Source organism: Etheostoma cragini, chromosome 15 (assembly GCF_013103735.1).
Source record: "Etheostoma cragini isolate CJK2018 chromosome 15, CSU_Ecrag_1.0, whole genome shotgun sequence".
Lineage (NCBI taxonomy): Eukaryota > Metazoa > Chordata > Actinopteri > Perciformes > Percidae > Etheostoma > Etheostoma cragini.
In genome coordinates, this window is record NC_048421.1 from 10,967,235 (window position 1) to 10,985,949 (window position 18,715).

General features: G+C 40.9%; 1 protein-coding gene across 7 annotated transcripts in view; it reads left to right on the plus strand.

Moving 5' to 3' along the window:
• Window positions 1–5,571: 5,571 nt before the first annotated feature.
• The window catches only part of si:ch211-114m9.1 (rho GTPase-activating protein 44), a 26,878-nt gene continuing 13,734 nt past the window's right edge, over window positions 5,572–18,715 (plus strand). For 6 of the 7 annotated variants that reach the window (XR_004659630.1, XM_034894103.1, XM_034894100.1 and 3 more), the window contains exons 1-9: window positions 5,573–5,900; window positions 16,229–16,268; window positions 16,995–17,114; window positions 17,224–17,300; window positions 17,493–17,604; window positions 17,766–17,842; window positions 17,982–18,096; window positions 18,297–18,365; window positions 18,548–18,629. Coding sequence is in view for 6 of the 7 variants with exons in the window: in XM_034894103.1 (XP_034749994.1) it covers window positions 5,848–5,900; window positions 16,229–16,268; window positions 16,995–17,114; window positions 17,224–17,300; window positions 17,493–17,604; window positions 17,766–17,842; window positions 17,982–18,096; window positions 18,297–18,365; window positions 18,548–18,629 (745 nt within the window). In the remaining variant the exon portion in view is untranslated. Of the gene's footprint in view, window positions 5,901–16,228; window positions 16,269–16,994; window positions 17,115–17,223; window positions 17,301–17,492; window positions 17,605–17,765; window positions 17,843–17,981; window positions 18,097–18,296; window positions 18,366–18,547; window positions 18,630–18,715 lie in introns of all 7 variants that reach the window. The other variant, XM_034894104.1, reaches the window with a different exon arrangement.

Genomic DNA, 18,715 nt, shown 5'->3' on the forward strand with positions numbered 1-18,715 from the left:
AGAGGGAACACACACATGATCTCCAACCTGCATGAATGGGTCCAAGACTGGGGAAGAACATGGTACAGACTACCAAGGGCCCCAAGCTGTGCCACAAATTGTTCACCATGTATAAGGAAGGGTAGTCTACTGATGTTTGGTATAACCCTAAATTACAGATTTAACTAAAAGTCAAAGATCTCTGTGTGTACAGTTACATTCAGATACATTACCATAAGCTATAGAACAGGTTTACCGGGGTTTCCCAGAAGAGAAAATACTTTCACTGTTCTGTGATTTAGGTTAATGTTGATGATGTAGTCCATTTCATGTTTTATTGTTCATTTGATCATTTAAAGGCTCCTTTTTTTGTAAAATGTCCATTATTTTTTATTATTTCTTCTGGATTGATGATTTCAAAAACCTCCGTCTGTGAGTCTTATGTGGCAGGTTTTATTTATGGAAGTTCTTTCAGTTATGTTAATTTATGACCCATGTTTCACCACTGTAACAGTATTTTTGGTCTCTTAAAAGTTCATGTTGGCTGGGCACATCTCTGTGCATAACACAATAAATAACACAGCTAGCTAACTGTAGCTGAACTTAACTGCAGACGTGCATGTAGTGGATAGGGTTTTGTAATTCCTTGCAAACAGTAAATTATCTATAGAGCCTTTGTGTTGCAAAAGTTTAAAAGTTTAGTAAGAATACAACATTCACTCTGATTAGATTGTAAATCCTTTAAAGATATTTCCAGGCAAGACCACTTAAATAAATCAGAAATAGCTAAAATACACAGTTTGACTCTGAACTACATTTTTAGAAATGTACAGTCATCTTTCAGTCTGTCCATCAGTCACGCTGTCCCGTATCTGACTGTATTCTCTGTGGAAAGCCGGCTGAAATAAACTAAAGCTGGTCTGTGGGCAAGTAGTCAACCCCCTGAGGAAGAGAGAAGACAAACATGATAAGAGGCTGTTGGTAAAATTACAGACTGCAGGCAGTCCTAATGGAGTTCAGCGCAGGGTTGAGGGAAGCGGTCAGTCAGTCATCAAAGCTCCTACACTGATGTTGATGCTTCCTACATTCCTGAGCACCTATGTTAACTTACGTTACAGTTCAACCTTTTAAACACAAATCCTGAGGGGACAAACAAGCTAACTTTATTGCACTTCATGACCACAAAGAATGCTCACTTTAATGATAATAAACTGATCCCACATTAACAAAGAGTAAAGAAGCTGTATGAGGCCAATACAAACAGCAAATTGATGATTATGAAGTCTCCTGACAAGGCTAACCACTCTCATTAACATTAGAAAAATACACTTCTGTGTTTGAAACATTTTTAGTGTATGCATATTTCATAAGGGTTGTGACAATCTGTCGAAAATTCAACCTCTTCCAGATTTATAGCACACACTACATCAGTAAGGGTAAACCACCTTTTGCATATTTTCCTGAGTTCATGATCAAGGTTTGCCAAAAATACACTACACAGGTCTTAACTTAGGGATTCAAAGCTTTCTGAACATTTGATTTGTAGAGTCAATTGGACATGCACATGTGAACAAGTGCTGTGGGATCTAGCGCTCTAATTCAGCTTTGTGCACTCAATGTACATTTTACTTTTCCCATGGTCTATGAGCAATCAGTTGTAATATCCTCTGTCACCAGTGGCTGCCAGCTCAGGGAGGAGTTGGCTGGACTCTCAGGTTGCTCGCCACACATCGTAAATCCAGGACCATCTGAGCTCAACCTGTCTTTCAGATTCATGAAATGCCAAGGCTACCTTGTGTTGGTCTCATATCAAATGTTCTGCATGTGTGTGTGTGTGTGTGTTTGTGTGTTCATGTACATAAATGTTTAATCTACACCTGCGACAATATCAACATGTGTAGTGGTGGAACTCCACTGCATGATTATAATGTAATTTTATAGATCGTGATTAAACACTACTGATTTTCAGTTGGAAATTCACATGTTTTTAAACTGTTGGAACACTGATTAGTGCAACAGTGAACTGTTGATATTTAATCTTTGCACTGTGTTTCATACCGTAGTTCTGTTATTATCACTTAAAATGTAAACATCACACAGGTACAGTTATATACAACAATACACTTGGGTACAACAACTACAGAGATACATTTCATTTGTTTTAATGTTTATTTCTATAGGGAGTATTTAAAAATAGAGTTTAAAAGTGTTGCCTGAAATGCCTGTTTCTGAATGGGTCCTTTAAAATACACAAAACTCAACAAGAAAATACATACAAACAGCACAAAACACAAACAATGACACAACCTATTTTAAGCTGTGGATAACCTATTGATCCCCCCACAAAAAAAGTCATCTTTTCACACAGACATCCGCTCTCTTTCAAGCAAAACCAACCATTTATTACATACATAATAATGCCCATATTACATTATTATGTACATGCTCTGTCTCTGAGCACAAATATATTCACATGACATAGCAGCGTGAGCTCACCACCCTGATGAGCAGTCTTTAGTCTGCAGTATGTGCATCCTCTAAGATCTAGGTGTTGAAAGGTGCTGTGAAAGGTAACACCTTGATCGCTGATATGAAAGCACCACCTTCTCAATTGTATATCCACACATTATAAAAAGAATCCATGAGTTTTCTTGGTAAAGTGACAAAGCCACCACCATCTTCAACTTTGGTCAAAGAAAGTTTTTTTTTCTGTTTTATTTACATCTCTTCCTAGATGCTGAGTGCCATTGGTGTTAGTGTTCAGCTTGTGTGGCTCTGTCATTTGATGCATGTTAAAACAGCCCCTGTAGCTTAGACCTGTAATATTTTCCCCCTCAGATGTCACAGCGTTTTCATTAGGCCTGGCGCTAGGTTGCTGGGGCTCATTATGGCCATAGATAACCCTTTAAAGACACACCTCAAAGTCTGACCTTGACGCTCAGGCTTACCTGAAAGAGCTGACGTTAATGCCTATGGTGAGCTTTGTCTCTCCACACCCTGTCTTCAAGAGACACAAATTGTATCAACTACAAAGGGAAGCATCCCTCTCTGCTTTTTGCAAGTTGCTTGACTCAAATTGTAATATAAGTGATTGATCCCTGATTATATATTGTTGTGAAATAAACACAAAAGTAAATGTATCTGGATTATAAAAAACTACTGGGAGCCAGAGGGTGTACACAGACTTGCTGTCTTGCAAACACCTCCTTAGAGAATATGTCACACTTCTCTTTAATGACAAACCAAAGGCTGGTAGCGACCTACTCATCACACCCAGACTTGTTGATCTGAGTAACACGATGCAATGTTTCTGAAGATAAAACACAAGCATAATGTACATGGGGATCCCACCAATCTTCCCCTCTGTTGACTGGCAGTGTTTAACCTTAGCTCATAACATGCCATTAGGTCCTTCCTAATGATCTACCCTTGTTTGTTTTGAGCAAAGCTAACACTTAGCGGGTTTCCAGCATTGGGTTTTCAGCTAGACCTAACCCATCTAATGACTGCATGCAACGGTTTTGTAAGCGTTGCTCTGATGCCACTCCTTGGTGCAGTAACCACCAGGTCACTGTCAAAGTGCGGCCCACATGTCAGTAGCAGGAATGGGTCATCAGATGGAGAGGTTATGACCTCGGAGAAGGCTTCATTTGGTGAACTGGGAGCCAATTAGTCCCCAGCTGCCCAGTGAGAGAAAGAACACTCGGTCATCTCATTCACTGAGAGCGACAGCACACACACATAACACACAAAAGAAATTCTTGTTGTGCTCTCATGAGATGCATGCTACAAACCTGGGATCATGAGCATGATATTTGGGGATTGGGATGATGAAATTTGGGAATTGAAATCCACCCCTGAATTCCCTTGTTTGACTTTATGTTTCACCCTTGCACTTTCTCAGTTTGTTCTGAAGGGATTACCGATGAGAGAGTTTCTGAAACAGGCCAGCGGATGTGAAGAATCATCCATGCTGATTTAGATGTGTCCAGAGACACTCCAGAGCTGTAAGTTTTGGGGGTTGGGGTTAGAGTCGAGACGAGACGGGCCCTGGAGATGCTTTTAGAAATGCCTCCTGCTTTTAGGGGGGTGGGGAAGGGGTGTTTGGACTGGAACTGAACCGTCCATCTGAGTGGGAACTAATGAAAACAAATGAGCTGACAAGGTCAAAAGGTTGAGATCAAGGCTGAAGGATCCTCCCCCTTCTCTCAATTTCCAACTTGGGGAGATTAATGAGGGCAGAGAACAGCCATTTCTCTGTATCATTTACTCCCTGAGGCCTCTGGACCCTGTGGTAGCGGTGTGCAGCCCACCTGTTGGCCATATTAAGGCCGCATTACACTGAGCCAGAGGGCATCAGTCCTGATGCGGGGCTGTTGCTGCTCTGTCCTGTTCACAGTACAGACAGGAGAATATTGTGTTGTCAAGACTCTACCCAAAGCCTCAAGCAGCCTCCTAATTGTCTTGTAAATTTTTCCTCTTGACATCACAGCCACAAGATGATTGTATTCACATTTCTTTCCCACTATCAGCTCACATGTACAATACTGAATTAGACATTTAATGTGTGACATTTTGTTTATTTTTAAAGACTTCATAGAAACCTTTGCCCTGTGACTAATGAACATGCTTTTTTAATTTAACAGTTTTTGACAATGCTTGGATGAACTCATCAGATAAATATTTACAAAGACAAGCATGTGTCGAGCACGTCATTGGTGTTTGAGCATATCACACAGTAACAGATAGCCTGAGTGAACAGTCCAGTCATGGTGGTGCTTCACACTGTAGTGCTGAAGACGTTAAGTGGTTTATAAAACAAGACTGCTCCCTTCTGGGCAATTAAACTCACCACATAGTCCAAAAATGCATTGCATCAAAGACAGAGCTGACTGCCACGTTTAACTTTCAGAAACGAAAAAAACCTCTAGGAATACTACTTTATAATGATTACAACTAACAATCACGTTGAGAGCCACTTCAATTAAAGTCTATTCTATTGTATTTGTTTATTAACGTGTTCTTTAAATTAAGAATGAGTTGTTAGGGCTATCTTACTTTTAGTTGCATTGGCACATAAAATACACCAGATGGCGATATTAGCCCGGCTGACTCACAGCAATAAAGGTCAGTGGACACTTCCTGCCGTTGTGTACATGGTAATTTCTCCACGATTTAGGGGGGACGTTATATGATAGAATACTAGCAAATAACACCACATCAGTTTATTTGGTTAAAATTATAAATGTATTTTAATTTTTTTTCATTTTAATGAGCATTTATTTATAGCCTACGTATTTAATTTACTATTTTATTCATTCATAAAAATGCAAACCTCCAGATTCAGCCGGGTATTTGTAACCAGCTGGTTCAGGATTTGAGCAACCTTACACTGCAGTTTATTCCACAGCTGTTGTCAACTGCTGAAATCTAGATTACTCAATTGGATTTTAACACGTGGGCTATTAGAATAGGCCTAAACGCCTACTTGATCACGGCTTCTAGCCCCCTGGGAACCGGCTAGATTGGACTCTTCTTTAATGAGGATCAGCCTTGATTTACTACATTTCCCACACTGCATTGCTACGCAGCTCCTACTTGTCACTGCTGTCGCTTTCTGCCTGTGTGAGTGCCCGCGGTGAATTGGTCCAGCATCTCTGCGCAGGCAGTGAGGCAAATGTAGATGTAAAAATATAATTTGAAAATATGTAATCGTGGAATAAGTTTTTGGCGTTGGCAGCTTGCGATGAGGGAAGAAAAATATGAAAAAGATCGGACTTTATGTTGCGCCTCTGTGGAGCACGGACCGTTATATTGAGAGAAATGCGGAATATTTCCCCCTGTAGGTGTTAACGCAGAACATACAAGATGAAGAAGCAATTCAATCGGATGCGACAGCTCGCCAACCAAACGGTGGGAAGGTAAGCAAACCCTTTCCGTGCGCTATTCTCGCCGGGCCAAGTTAAAGGGAAGAGAAACCCCCTGGATGGCCCTAATAGGATGTGAATCACATCCGTGCAATTGTGATTTTTATTACATGTTATCAGGCTGAATGTATGGGATAGATAATGTAATGTGCAATCGGACAAATTCAGAGGAACAAAAGAATACCCCGTGTTCATGTTGGTGCGTACTATCCATTGAAAGAGGCTACCGCATAGGCAGCGTGTAGGCGCATTGCCCCAGTGCAACCAGCCCACGGAAACACATTAAATATAGACATTCGCAGGATCACATACCATCACGCAGAGATTAGCCCCTCTATATGATAAGGGATCGCCTCTGAAGTACAAAAAAACATGCAATTGTGAAGTTATGGGATTACATTTACCTCCTGTCACAGAACCTGTCAATAGGTGAACGCGATGCAGAGTGGGCTGCGACGTGAGGGGAAATGGAAAAAGGCGCAATGTTTTCATTACGCAGTAATGTCAGCTGTGAGGAGGGAAGCACCTATTAGGCTGGGTTATCAAGTCCGTGAATTCCTGAAGGTCGTACTCCGCACCTGGCATTTTTCTAACATACTGTTTAGTTAAAATAATGTGATTATATTATTACCCCCTTTTACTGCTTTAATAGATGCCTTGTGACATTTTACACCTGTCCCATGGGTTTATCACTCTCCCCTTACCCTGTTCGTTCACCTCGCAGGGAGGCAGAGCAGCTTGTGAAGCAGCATTGGCCCACAGGGTGTTCCCTGCTCTGTGCATGATGGGGATTAGGGCCAGGAGGTGTGGGTCATTAAGGGTGTGTGAGTGGCATGCACTCAGAAGGGAGGGGACACACCTTGCAGGCTCTGTTTGTGCTATCATTGTCAGTTGGTAAGGGTGGCAGTTTTCTAGCCACAGTCTTTTTATAATCATTTCTGCGTGACTCATTAGTGTGTTTGTGCGTTGGATTCTGGATATGTGTGTGGGCAGACGGGTAATGGGCCTTCATATAAGCAGAGAATGCAGCGCTTCCTTGTGTGTGTGTGTGTGTGTGTGTGTGTGTGTGTGTGTGTGTGTGTGTGTGTGTGCGTGTGTGCGTGTGTGTGTGTGTGTGCGCCTGCCCACTTTTAAAGCCTTATTTGAATGCACTCCCAACACATGCCTGTGAGTATAATTTTCCCCTCACACTCTGTTTTCTGAAGCTGTCTGTATAAGAGCAGCAACAGCTACCTGCTGAGGTGGTCTGCCTGTATATCACAAAGATATGATGAGCAACAGCATGGACCCTGAACAGTCATGATTCCTTGCTGGTCGTACCTAATGTTCACATTCAGTGGACTGCCACTCTCGAACAGTAATAATAATAATCAGAATTTCACAGTTATCTACTGTTCATTGACTCAAAAGGGGAATTTATGGCATTTGATTAGAGCTTTGGATCAGGTTGAGAATTAACAGGTCTGACCCTTTGGTGATATTGAGCAAACATTAGCTGTGTCATAGGTAGAGATGTAAATAAAGGTAAAGCCAAAGCCATCTCTGGCATCCTGGGCCTGTTAGTTAGATGAAGCACACAAGCTTTCCTGGTATGGGCAAGAACGGTATAATGGGACTGAAACAAACAATTCTTGGCCCACTCGTGCTAAAAGTACACACAATCAATTGTACCATAAGGTGTTTTTGATAAAACTGTCCACCAAATGTGTTTTTATGTTGCTAAGAAAATAACTATATGGAGGAGTATGTGGTCCCTAAAAGTCAGCGTGCTGTTTTTGTTTCTTGCCATTTTGTTTTGTATGTTTTGGAAGACTTTCTCCTCTATTGATAATTTGAAGTAGTAAAATTGGTGTGTGCTGAGCGATATTAAATAACTAATTATTGCATCCTTAGGGTGATAATGTCCCTTGATACTACCATCCATTGAGGAGAAATGTGTGGAGTGTATGTGTGTGTGTGTGTGTGTGTGTGTGTGTGTGTGTGTGTCTGTGTGTGCTTATATTTTTAAAAGTGAGAGTGTTTTGCAATATGTCCTTGCACACACATGCCTTGTTGTGTTAGCGCAGGATCAGTGGGTGGGGGTCAGACAAATGTGCGTATGTGCAGATTAATGAGGCATCTTCATGTAAACATTCACTAAACATTATTGCTATAGTTCTACCACTCTTCCTGTTTTTACTTCACACAACACTTCTCTTCTGCAAGCAGGAGATTTTCCTCACAATTTTATTGGATGCTGAACACATCCCATTGAGATGATGTGTGACTATATTTTGACTGAAATGGAGCTGCTTTGGGTTAAACTCAAGCTGTCTTTTCATTTTCTTTCCACTGGTTTGCCATTTGTGCTGATTTACAAGGCTCCAGTATAACTGTTACCTTGCAAAGACAAGAATAGATTAGCACATCAGAACAGTCTGTTTATTAACAATTTCCCCTACAGTAGTTACTCTCCATCTTGTTCTCACTGAGGCTTCAGATATACTACATTGCTGACTCAAGCTACACCCATCTTCAGAGAAGAATGGGAGTTACTCTGTTGGTTTGAGCATTTGACCTTCTTGAACCTTAGCAGTCTCAGTGGAGCTGTTAATACTGCTGACCAGTCCTCTATCCCTTCAAAACAACTCAACGAATCCACAAGAATAAGAATGTCCATGTAGGAAATTGTATGACTTTGATAACAAGAATCTGTTTGAGTGCATTAGCAGAAGTGTGTCTTCATTAAGCTATAACGATTAAACTGGTATAAACACAGACTTTAATCTACTCATCTCCCCTCTGGCATGTGTTAACAGTGTCTGTTATTGTGAGTCTTTCTGCATTGACAGTATTACCGTGAATCTTTTTTATGTGTGTCTTATATGTAATGGAGATTGAAGGACTTTTTCAGTGGGGGGTTGGTGATCAGGTGTGCTGTGTCAGCATCTCTTGCTACCCGAGGCTGCTGCTACTGCTGCCGCTTGCCTGGGTGAGATCTATGTCATGTGATCGCCAGCTTGACCAATCACCTCCATGGAGCAAGACTTCATACCGGAGGATGTGCAGCCAAGCATACTCGATAGCTAAAAAAATGTGTTATGGCACAGTGGGAGAGACAACAGGGTGTCACAGTGCTGTAAAGAGGGAGAAATTATGTCTTATCTTATGAATTTGTTTGTGTGCATTTTGGGATGTTTTTGTTAACTTAGGCCATCATTGTTTTGTAATTCAGACTTAATAAAGACCTTCAGTGTTTTGCAAACCCTCTGCATGATGTTAAACTATCCATTGAAAAGTATTTAGGTTTGTTGCCAATTTGCATTGTAATATTTGTATGCCCTCATATACACCCCAAACAAGCCAGGAAATGATTACTTGGGTGTTACAGCCAGCTCACACCATCTATTTCTCTTGACCTATTTCTCTATTCCCAACTCACTGCCCTATCTAGGTCTAGGACAGCCTGGTAAAAAAGATTCCATGATACAATTATGTCAGTCTGTTAGGGAATTTCACACATGAAAGACGGAAAAAGCACAACCGAAATTAAGTCCTTTTTTTTCTTTTATACTTGAGAACGAGACCGCCCTAACATCCTGACAAATTGCCTCTCACCCTCTCCTCACACCCTGCATCACTCACATTTGTGATGTCCACTTAAACCTCTAGTGTATGGTAATAGCATTCTTCCTGCTCATGCCTTTAGGGTAGGCTTTAGCTCACCACACCACCGTGCAATTGTCAGAAAAATGCCAGCCATTTGTGGGCTGGCAGATGAGTTAAAGATGCTTTCTCACTTCTGCTTTGTCGCAGTCATACTCTCTTTCTCTTCCATCTGACAATCAGACACACTAGATAAATGCATTGAGAGCTTGCATGCTGGTGTTTCATATCATTTCAGTGTCCATAGAAAAAATGAATATGAGTGGGACATAAGGAAAGGAAGAATGACTGAGGCCAACATTATGAAACATATCGGTGCATATTTTTGTATACTTTAGTATACATATAGTTTGCGTGTTAATGTGTATACACTTTGAGTACTTTTAGTACTCCTATACTCTAATGACGACAAAAGGACTGAAATTAGAAGATTATGCACAAATCATAAATGTATCCCTGAACGTATTCATTCATAAAAAAAATTCTGTTAGCATAAAAAACATCCGCGTTTGCTTGTTTTTACATTCAGAGCAGCATATACACACCTCTTGACAATAATGTGTGCAGGACTCTAAGCGAGCATATGGTACCTGACAGGTAACATGAGATGTAGACAGCAATGCTATTGAATGCCAATGCAGCATCTCCTCCATTCCTCTCTCTCTCTCTTCCTCCGCCACCTCGTGGCCTGCATTTGTTGGCTGGCTTGGCTGATGAGGACAACACTGACTGAGTTTTGACTAAAAAGTATAATTTAACAAGTCAAGGCCCTTTCATGACAAAGTTTTTGTTTTGTTTTGAGTCAGGCAATAAGAAATGAGTCTTTACTTTTGTTCTAGATTGTGTAACTTTATTTAAAGTGAGAGCTATAGCTGTTATTTTGTAGTGCCATTCAGCGGTAGTATCAGAGATTCATGTTGAGAACCCTCCCATTCCTTCAGTGCCTCTCAGAGACAGCATACTGCATGATAGAGTTAGTGATAAAGAGCCTTTGTCAGGGGGCCATTTTGGCCATCAAAAGAGAAATGATGTAATATCGGACAGATCGCTGCTTCTCCCGTTCTATGTCACTGATTCAATCAAGAGACTAACTTCTTAACAAGCCCCTGTACTGGTGGTCAAATACAAACTCAGCACTAGTGTATTACATTGGCACATATGTAAGAAACAACATGGCACACAAACAGTTTTGGGGACAGCTATTTGATGCTAACAGACTTATTTTGATTTTGTTTTTGTCGCTATCTACCTGCTACATATTATAAGTTAGGGTTGACCCAGTCTGTTACTCGTAATCTCATCTGAAACAGGAAGTGACCTCAGGGCCTGACTGAAATGCAGTAAATTAATCGCATGCAATTCAAGCTACGAGGCATTCAGGAGCAAGACAGGGTCTAAAGAGGATTTAATATACTAAACATACTGTAGCTACTTTAAGCCTTTAAGTGCTTTGACAAATAGCTTTTCAAGTGGTAAAGTAACTTTATATTACTATATTAAACTTCAAGAACCATTTTCATTTATCATTAGATTGCATTCATGTATTTAGATTGAATTGTCTGCAATAAACTGGATAGTATACACATTAGACATATATTTGTACTACAATATATATTTTTAATCCAGTTAAAAGCAGTTTTATATCAAGTTAAGTGCAGTAAGAATATTCAGCAATCTTCAACTCTGTGAGTAATCAGAAACTTTCGGAGTGGCATTGTTGTTAGAAATAACTAAGGAGACGGGCAACTCCCTATCAACATGCCCACTTCCTTCCATTCAGAAATGCCAATAGGATCAAAACAGGAAGCACTCATCCACTAATACGAGTCCAGAGTTTCTGGTTTTTCATTTAAACTCTTGCTATTTGATTATAGAAGATGATCTCAATCTTGTTATAGTATGCAGTAGATAAAATCTTTCATTTGCTTTTGTTGCCTAGAAACGCTCATTTGGTATTAGCTGTTTCATCACGTGCGTTTGGCTTTGCCAACCCAAATGTTACATTTTCAAAATTGGTGTCGAATATTTCTTTTAAAACTAACAACAACTAACTAAGTAACTAACAATGGCTTGTGACAATGTTTTCATTTAAGGCTTGGGTGGCCATAAAGCAAAGCATGGATCTTTTTGTATTCTGCTTTACTGTCTTTTTGATGCTATCTATTGGACATTGTTTAGGTGCAGCGGGTTTGTGCTCGGGCAGAAGTCAAGTGTAAAAACGCAGTTAAGTCACAGAGTGCTTCTTGTGGGGATTATTCACCATGAATAAAGTTATTAGAGATAACTCACTGCTTGTGTTTCCAGTGAAACGTTGCTGAATGCTGCAGGCTCTCTCTCTCTCTCTCTCTCTCTCTCTCTCTCTCTCTCTCTCTCTCTCTCTCTCTCTCTCTCTCTCTCTCTCTCTCTATCTCTCTCTCTCTCTCTCTATCTCTCTCTCTCTTTCGGTCTCTCGTTCACTCCCTCTCTGGACATGTGTTGTGTGTGTGTGTGTGCGCACGCTTGTGTGCATGTGTGTTCACACTCCTCTCCCAGTTATTCTTGCATACTTAACAGAACCGTGACCTAGTTTGCTGGACAACTACAGTAAGTGTTTTTTTCTGTTTTAGTAACCTTGTGTCCCATCAGCCCTCCGCCTTGTCATTTGGGAGGAAACTGAGTGGGCCTCTAGATGCGTTTGCACGGCAAAGGTCTGGAGAAAAGAGCAGTAAATGGAGAAATAGCCAGAGAGCATGTAGCATGAACACAACTGTGTGTTTTTGTGTGTGTTATCTATGTGAATGTGGCTGACTGTGGATCTCATTCCAATGCTCCAGGCCGTGTGGTGCCCTGCTGAGGCCCAGGGCCAGCATTCAGCTTCACTACCCTTTCCTCGCAGCACAGGACCATCTAGCATCTAGCTCAGCTCTTTCAGGCCCCAGAATAAGCAATTTTGTTAGCCGGGCTAGAAATGTGAGAAAACCAGAGCATGACCACTTCCTCTTTATTTTATTCTGTGGATAGACAATCGGCTAGCTGCCAAGGCAATATGTTGAAGACCACGGATGTTATTTAATTCACATTTTGATTATGTCAACATCGATTATTCATGGCTTTATAAACCATGCACAGTGCTGGGGGGCTGAGCATAAGGTTTTCCACCATTAACATATCTCTAAATAGAATTTTTTTATATGAGACATATTTGTATGGAATGTGCAGCTGATGTGTAAACGGTCAACTGGGAAATTGGCACACACATTTTCCTTCAAACTTAATGGAATTGCAAAGACAAGGAATGTCTAAGGTCCCTGGGAAAATATGCACAATAACTTAGAGTTATCCTTGGCCAGCTGTAAATACACAAGCCGATATATCCGCACCAAATTACAACCCCATATCTTATCAGCGCTTTGTTAATGTCACCAGTGATGGAGAGGGAATTATACAAAGTCCGGCAGTAGATTACTTTTGTGTGAACATTGTCTCAGCTAATTTTTTGTATTATTTTCTTGTATTTTAGTATAGTCTTTTTTTTTGCATTGCACAGATTTGTGAGTTTCTTTTTTTCACTGATGCATCAAAGAAAGAAGCAAGAATTTGTCTGCTTTTGATTGAACAATGACTTTGTATGTCTGAAAGGTTATTATAAACGTAAACATTTTTACTTGAGTTAATAAATCTTGAGTTAATGAATCTGTAAATTTAGAGATGTGCTTGTTTGTGTGTGTACATTTGTATTGAGTCATCAGCAGCACCAGGTGAAGGAATGCCTGCGAAGTGGCAGATGGTTCACATAACCCTGGCAAAGTCTCTCCCTCCATGAGCATACCGCCCACATGGCTACCAACTCTCCCACGTGTTTACTTTCCTCCAAGTACTCATTCTACACACTATTTGTGTTGAATATTTCCCTTATATCCCAAATCTCCTATTAGTTAGCTTTACATTAGGTTGTCTTAGCTATACTCTAATATCACCTGTACTGTTTCCAGCCTACGCAACGTCTACTTTGTCTCTGTGCCTTCACAGCCCGTGTACAATTCTGCTTTCCGAAGAGGAAATACCAATCTCAGAAAACAAACATGCTCAAATAACAAAACTGTCTGCTGTCTTTGAAGACATGCGTGCATCTGTCTTTAGTCTGGGCCATAATGGCCACAGCAGTTTTGGTTAGTAACAATGCCAGATGCCTGTGTTTAAACTTTGATTCCCTTCTTCTAAACAGCAACGCAATTAACTAATTGTGTGTTTTACCCTTCCAGTGAATGCTGTTCAATTTGAATGAGTTCTTGCAGACCAGTCAAACATTCAAGAAAAACACTCCCACACTCACAAACACAAACACACACTGCTCACTGGGGAAAAACAGAAAGAGTGATAGGAATAGGATGCCCCCCCCCCCCCCCCCCCCACTACCTCAACTTTCTAGCATATGCAGCTGTCAAATTGATGAGAAAGTTTGATCGCTGACGGGGTGGCTTCTCCACATCCCTATCACTGCCAGAGCTCCTGCCCCTTCTCTGCTGCTGTGTCCCTATTAGAGCCCCTCAGCTGCCAGAGTCTCCCAACGGACACCTCCACCAGCCAGTTCGAGGCCACATAGACAGACTAGCTCAGAACTGCTTTGTAGACCTGCAAGCTACACACTCAGCATGGTCTACATGTGACTTGTCTTTCCCGCAATTTCATGGAATATGGATTTTTAGAGATTTTTGAGGCTGTTGTGTGTCACAGCAAAACTGAGCCAAACTTTAGTGCAATGTTTGGGTTATTTTTATCCCCCTTTGTCATGTTATCAGCAATCTGCTATCACACTTAGCCTTACAAATAATGCCAGAAACTTCTGGCACTGCTATCATTCTCTCTTTTGCTCATAGGTGTGCACACACACACATTTCCTGTATTTTTCCTCCTATATCAGTGAGCAGAGAAGTTTTCCCAAAGGCTGACTGTGACTAGATCCACTGGTAAGTGGTGTGACCCAGTTCCTGTGGTTCCATGCTTACATATTGGCACTATTTGGTGATGGTAATTACTGACATCATTGCAGGAAAGATTAGCTATCTGTTGTTGGTGACTTCATATAGAATATGTATACAAAACTACAACTTTTCTGCCATTTTTAGACTGTGATTTTCTTCAACACGGTGGCACTGGGCAACACAGAGCTGCTACACTGTGTTTGACTGATAGACTTGGTGACGAGGCATCATACATGAAAAGAGCATTTTAGTTACGGGCTGCTGACATATTTTTGTCTGGCTGATGAATAATAGAGCACAAACCACGGTATTTTCCATTCTCTTGGTCAACAGTGAGATGAATTCAGATTTAGGTTTTAAATAAATTATACAAAAAGCTATTATTCTCAATTGTCATTGACATGATTGGGGCACAATAGCAGGAAAATGTTGTACAGACAGGAAGGGGACGTGCTGAAAGAAAGTGTGCACCACTGGGTGGCTGCTGGGGGTCTGCAGGTCTGGCTTGACTCATTTTAGGAGGTTGGTTCCTTTGTCAGCATACAGATGTTTTGAGCATGACGTACTACATGTTATCCTCCCCACTGATAAAGTAGTCCTGATAGGTCATGGATTGTTGCTTTAGATGTGTGCATTGTTGTGAGTTGTGGGTGTGCTAGTGTGTTTGGAAAACAACCCAAATTGGTGTGATGCATGCTCAAATGAGAGATTTAGCCTATTTTATCTTTGTTTATTATAAAGTGCACATCGAGCTCTTTTGGGAAATCTCCTTGCAGAAAAACAACTAAAGTCTTACTGTAAAATAAACGCTGTCTGAACTGGAATGACACCATATATTTACGATATCTAGTGGTGTGTTCTTTAGCTTTTGGCTCACTCAGTACTCCGGATGAGTAGTTTTATCTGCTTCAGCGGCAAAGCAGCTCTGCCCTTTCCTTCAGTCTTTGGCTAAGCCCCCAGTCTGCTGGATTCACAGTGGGATGTGATGCTCCTCGGTGGGAACTGGCATATTTGAATCGGTGACCTTTGCTCGCTGCTGTCCTACTTGTTTTGCTCATGCTGGTGTTGCACTCCATCACGTTTACAGCATTAGATTGCCTGATAATAAATGTGATCTTCTTAAGGAGTGTCTAAAATCAAAACTGAGAGAGACAACCACACAAACACAACCACTGACATGCATACCCACACATTTGCCAAAGGGACAGGTGCATCGATGTGGCCCACTCATTTTGGAGCACTGCCACATTGATGATGTGCCGAGAAATCAGTGAATGAGTCTACTTCCGATGCAATACAGCTGGGACGGTATTTCACAACTGTGAAACATTTCAGCAAAGACACGCCACTATTTGGATTCATATAAGACTTGAGTGCCTCATTTTCCGTTTTCTCCCATGAGTCATAAGAAAACAAAAGAAGGTGTCCTCCTTTTTTTTTTTGTTTATAGGACATAATGTGTTTTCTGCTCTCATAATAGAGTATAAAACAAATCTGTTATAGTCACAATCGTAGACTATGTAGCTTGTTGAGTGACCTGAAATAGGAAGTTCCATAACAGTGACAATGTAAAAGAAATATTTTGTTTGTTCTGATTTTACAGGGCACACAGCTGCATTCATTGACAGAGCTGATACAGCCAGCCAAAACAGACAATGTTTTAAAATGCTAGCATCAGCTAATGCCCCTAACTGTTTTACACTTTTGTCTTTACAGGGCAGAAAAAACAGAGGTGTTAAGCGAGGACCTTCTACAGGTGAGCTGTGCTGTGTGTGTGTGTGTGTGTGTGTGTGTGTGTGTGTGTGTGTGTGTGTGTGTGTGTGTGTGTGTGTGTGTGTGTATATGTGTGTGTGTGTGTGTGTATAGGTGGAGAAACGTAAATTATGTGATTATGATTGCTGTGTTTTACCATGATGGAGATAGTGGCTCCAATGTTTTTGTCTCACAACCCTTGAAGTGAAGCAAGGTCTTATCATTGTTTACATATGTCTATATGCAGTTGAATTAAAGAGAGATTCTCAAGTTATTTACTTTGAACGTTTTAAAGAGGCAGGAAGAGTAACTCTCCAGTATTGATAATCTAACAACCTCTCCTGGGCAAACTTAGGTTAGGCCTTTAAATGATTATTTTCATCATCCAATATTGTTTGATGAATTAATTAAATTTGTGACAGATTCCCATCACAACTTGGCACAACCCAAAATGATGCCTATAAAGATCTTATTTCTAGCAACCAGTCAAAAAGGCTTGTAAACTCTACATTTAAACGAAATATCCTAGCAGTAACATATGTATGCATATGTACATAACTTGTGTACTGCAAATTTGTACCATGGAGAGAGTGGCAGGTGCTGATTTATGAGCTGCATCCGGTATTACAGATGTGTTGTTGGAGTTACAGTGTTGTGTTGGTGGTAATACGTGTGTGTGTGTGTGTGTGTGTGTGTGTGTGTGTGTGTGTGTGTGTGTGTGTGCTTGTAGGTGGAGAAGCGTCTGGATCTGGTCAAGCAGGTGACACACAGCACTCACAAAAAGCTGACTGCCTGCCTGCAGGGTCAGCAAGGGACTGATGTGGAGAAGAGATCTGTCAAGTCACCTTCTGTAAGTATCTGCATCTATCATCCTCTCAAGACACACACACACAGAGGATTTGGGATAATGCAACATAACATTATTCACTATTATTGTAATTTTTTCTCTCTACTATCAGAAAAAACTACCACTTACCATCCTGGCACAATGTATGGTAGAGGGGGCTGCAGTGTTGGGGGATGACTCTCTACTGGGGTAAGTCTACATGCCTTTGCTCACCCTAGCGCGTGAACACATACACACACACACGCACACACACACACACACTCACACACAGAGTCATCTTAAATTATTGATTAGGCTATTGCATTCCTTTCAGTCCTTATTACCCTTGTTTTTAATTGTAATAGATTGCCCTTGACTTTGTGTTTGGCTGTCACCAAACAGGAAGATGCTGAAGCTGTGTGGGGACACAGAAGAAAAGTTGGCCCAGGAGCTCATCCAGTTTGAGTTTGAGATAGAGAGAGATGTGGTAGAGCCTCTCTATGTGCTTGCTGAGGTGAGCACCAATTACTGTACAACACTGCACCTTCCTGATATGACTTAATTACAGCGCCTGTTATTTCCAATGGAAATTACAAGCAGAATATGGTCCTCATTTACAAGAAAAGTGAGGCATTAATATTCCCTGAGCACTTAGCACTTAATTTTCTTTTGTAGGTGGACATTCCCAACATCCAGAAACAGAGGAAGCACTTAGCTAAACTTGTTTTGGACATGGACTCTTCTCGAACAAGGTGACATCCACATTTAAATGCCTGGCTGCAACCTCCTCTTGTTCATGTCATTTTTAAATAAAGGCTCAGGTTTTAAATGTCTGTGTGAGAATTAGACAGATCCATTGCAGTGGCAATTTCTTTTACATCATGTCCATAGATTTCAGCAGTCGTCCAAGTCATCTAGTCACCCAAGCACACTGCAGCCAGGCGCCAAGTCAGAGTCCCTTAGAGAGGAGATGGAGGAAGCAGCCAATCGGATGGAGATTTGTAGGGTGAGTCACAAATCAGAGCTACTCAGATATTCTTCCTTTTTCCAGCTCCTTTGCTATCAATTTGATTTATAGCCCTCATGCATGTATCAGACACAATTGGACCACAATTAAGGTTGATATTACAGTTATAAAGTATGACAGATTCTAGTGAGATAACTTAATGGTTAACTGGAATGGTTGCTCTCTATTTTCTGTTTCAGGATCAATTGTCAGCAGATATGTACAGTTTTGTGGCCAAAGAAATAGACTATGCAAATTACTTCCAGACAGTAAGTATATTTTATCATCAAAGTGGTAATCCTGGTGTGGAAAGAAATTCTCTCTTTTCCGAAAATCAAATATTATATCTCATATTATCAAAGGTTACAATAAACATAGTACATAATCTAATGCTAGACTTGCATTATATGATACACACTTTTGTTTGTTATAATCTCTTCTCCTTCTATAGCTGATAGAAACGCAAGCAGAATATCACAGGAAGTCATTAGAGATTCTTCACAGTATTCTGCCCCAGATTAAAGCTCACCAAGGTGAGACCGTGTGTGTGTGTGTGTTTGTGTGTGTGTGTGTGTGTGTGTGTGTGTGTGTGTGTGTGTGTGTGCGTGTGTGTGTGTGT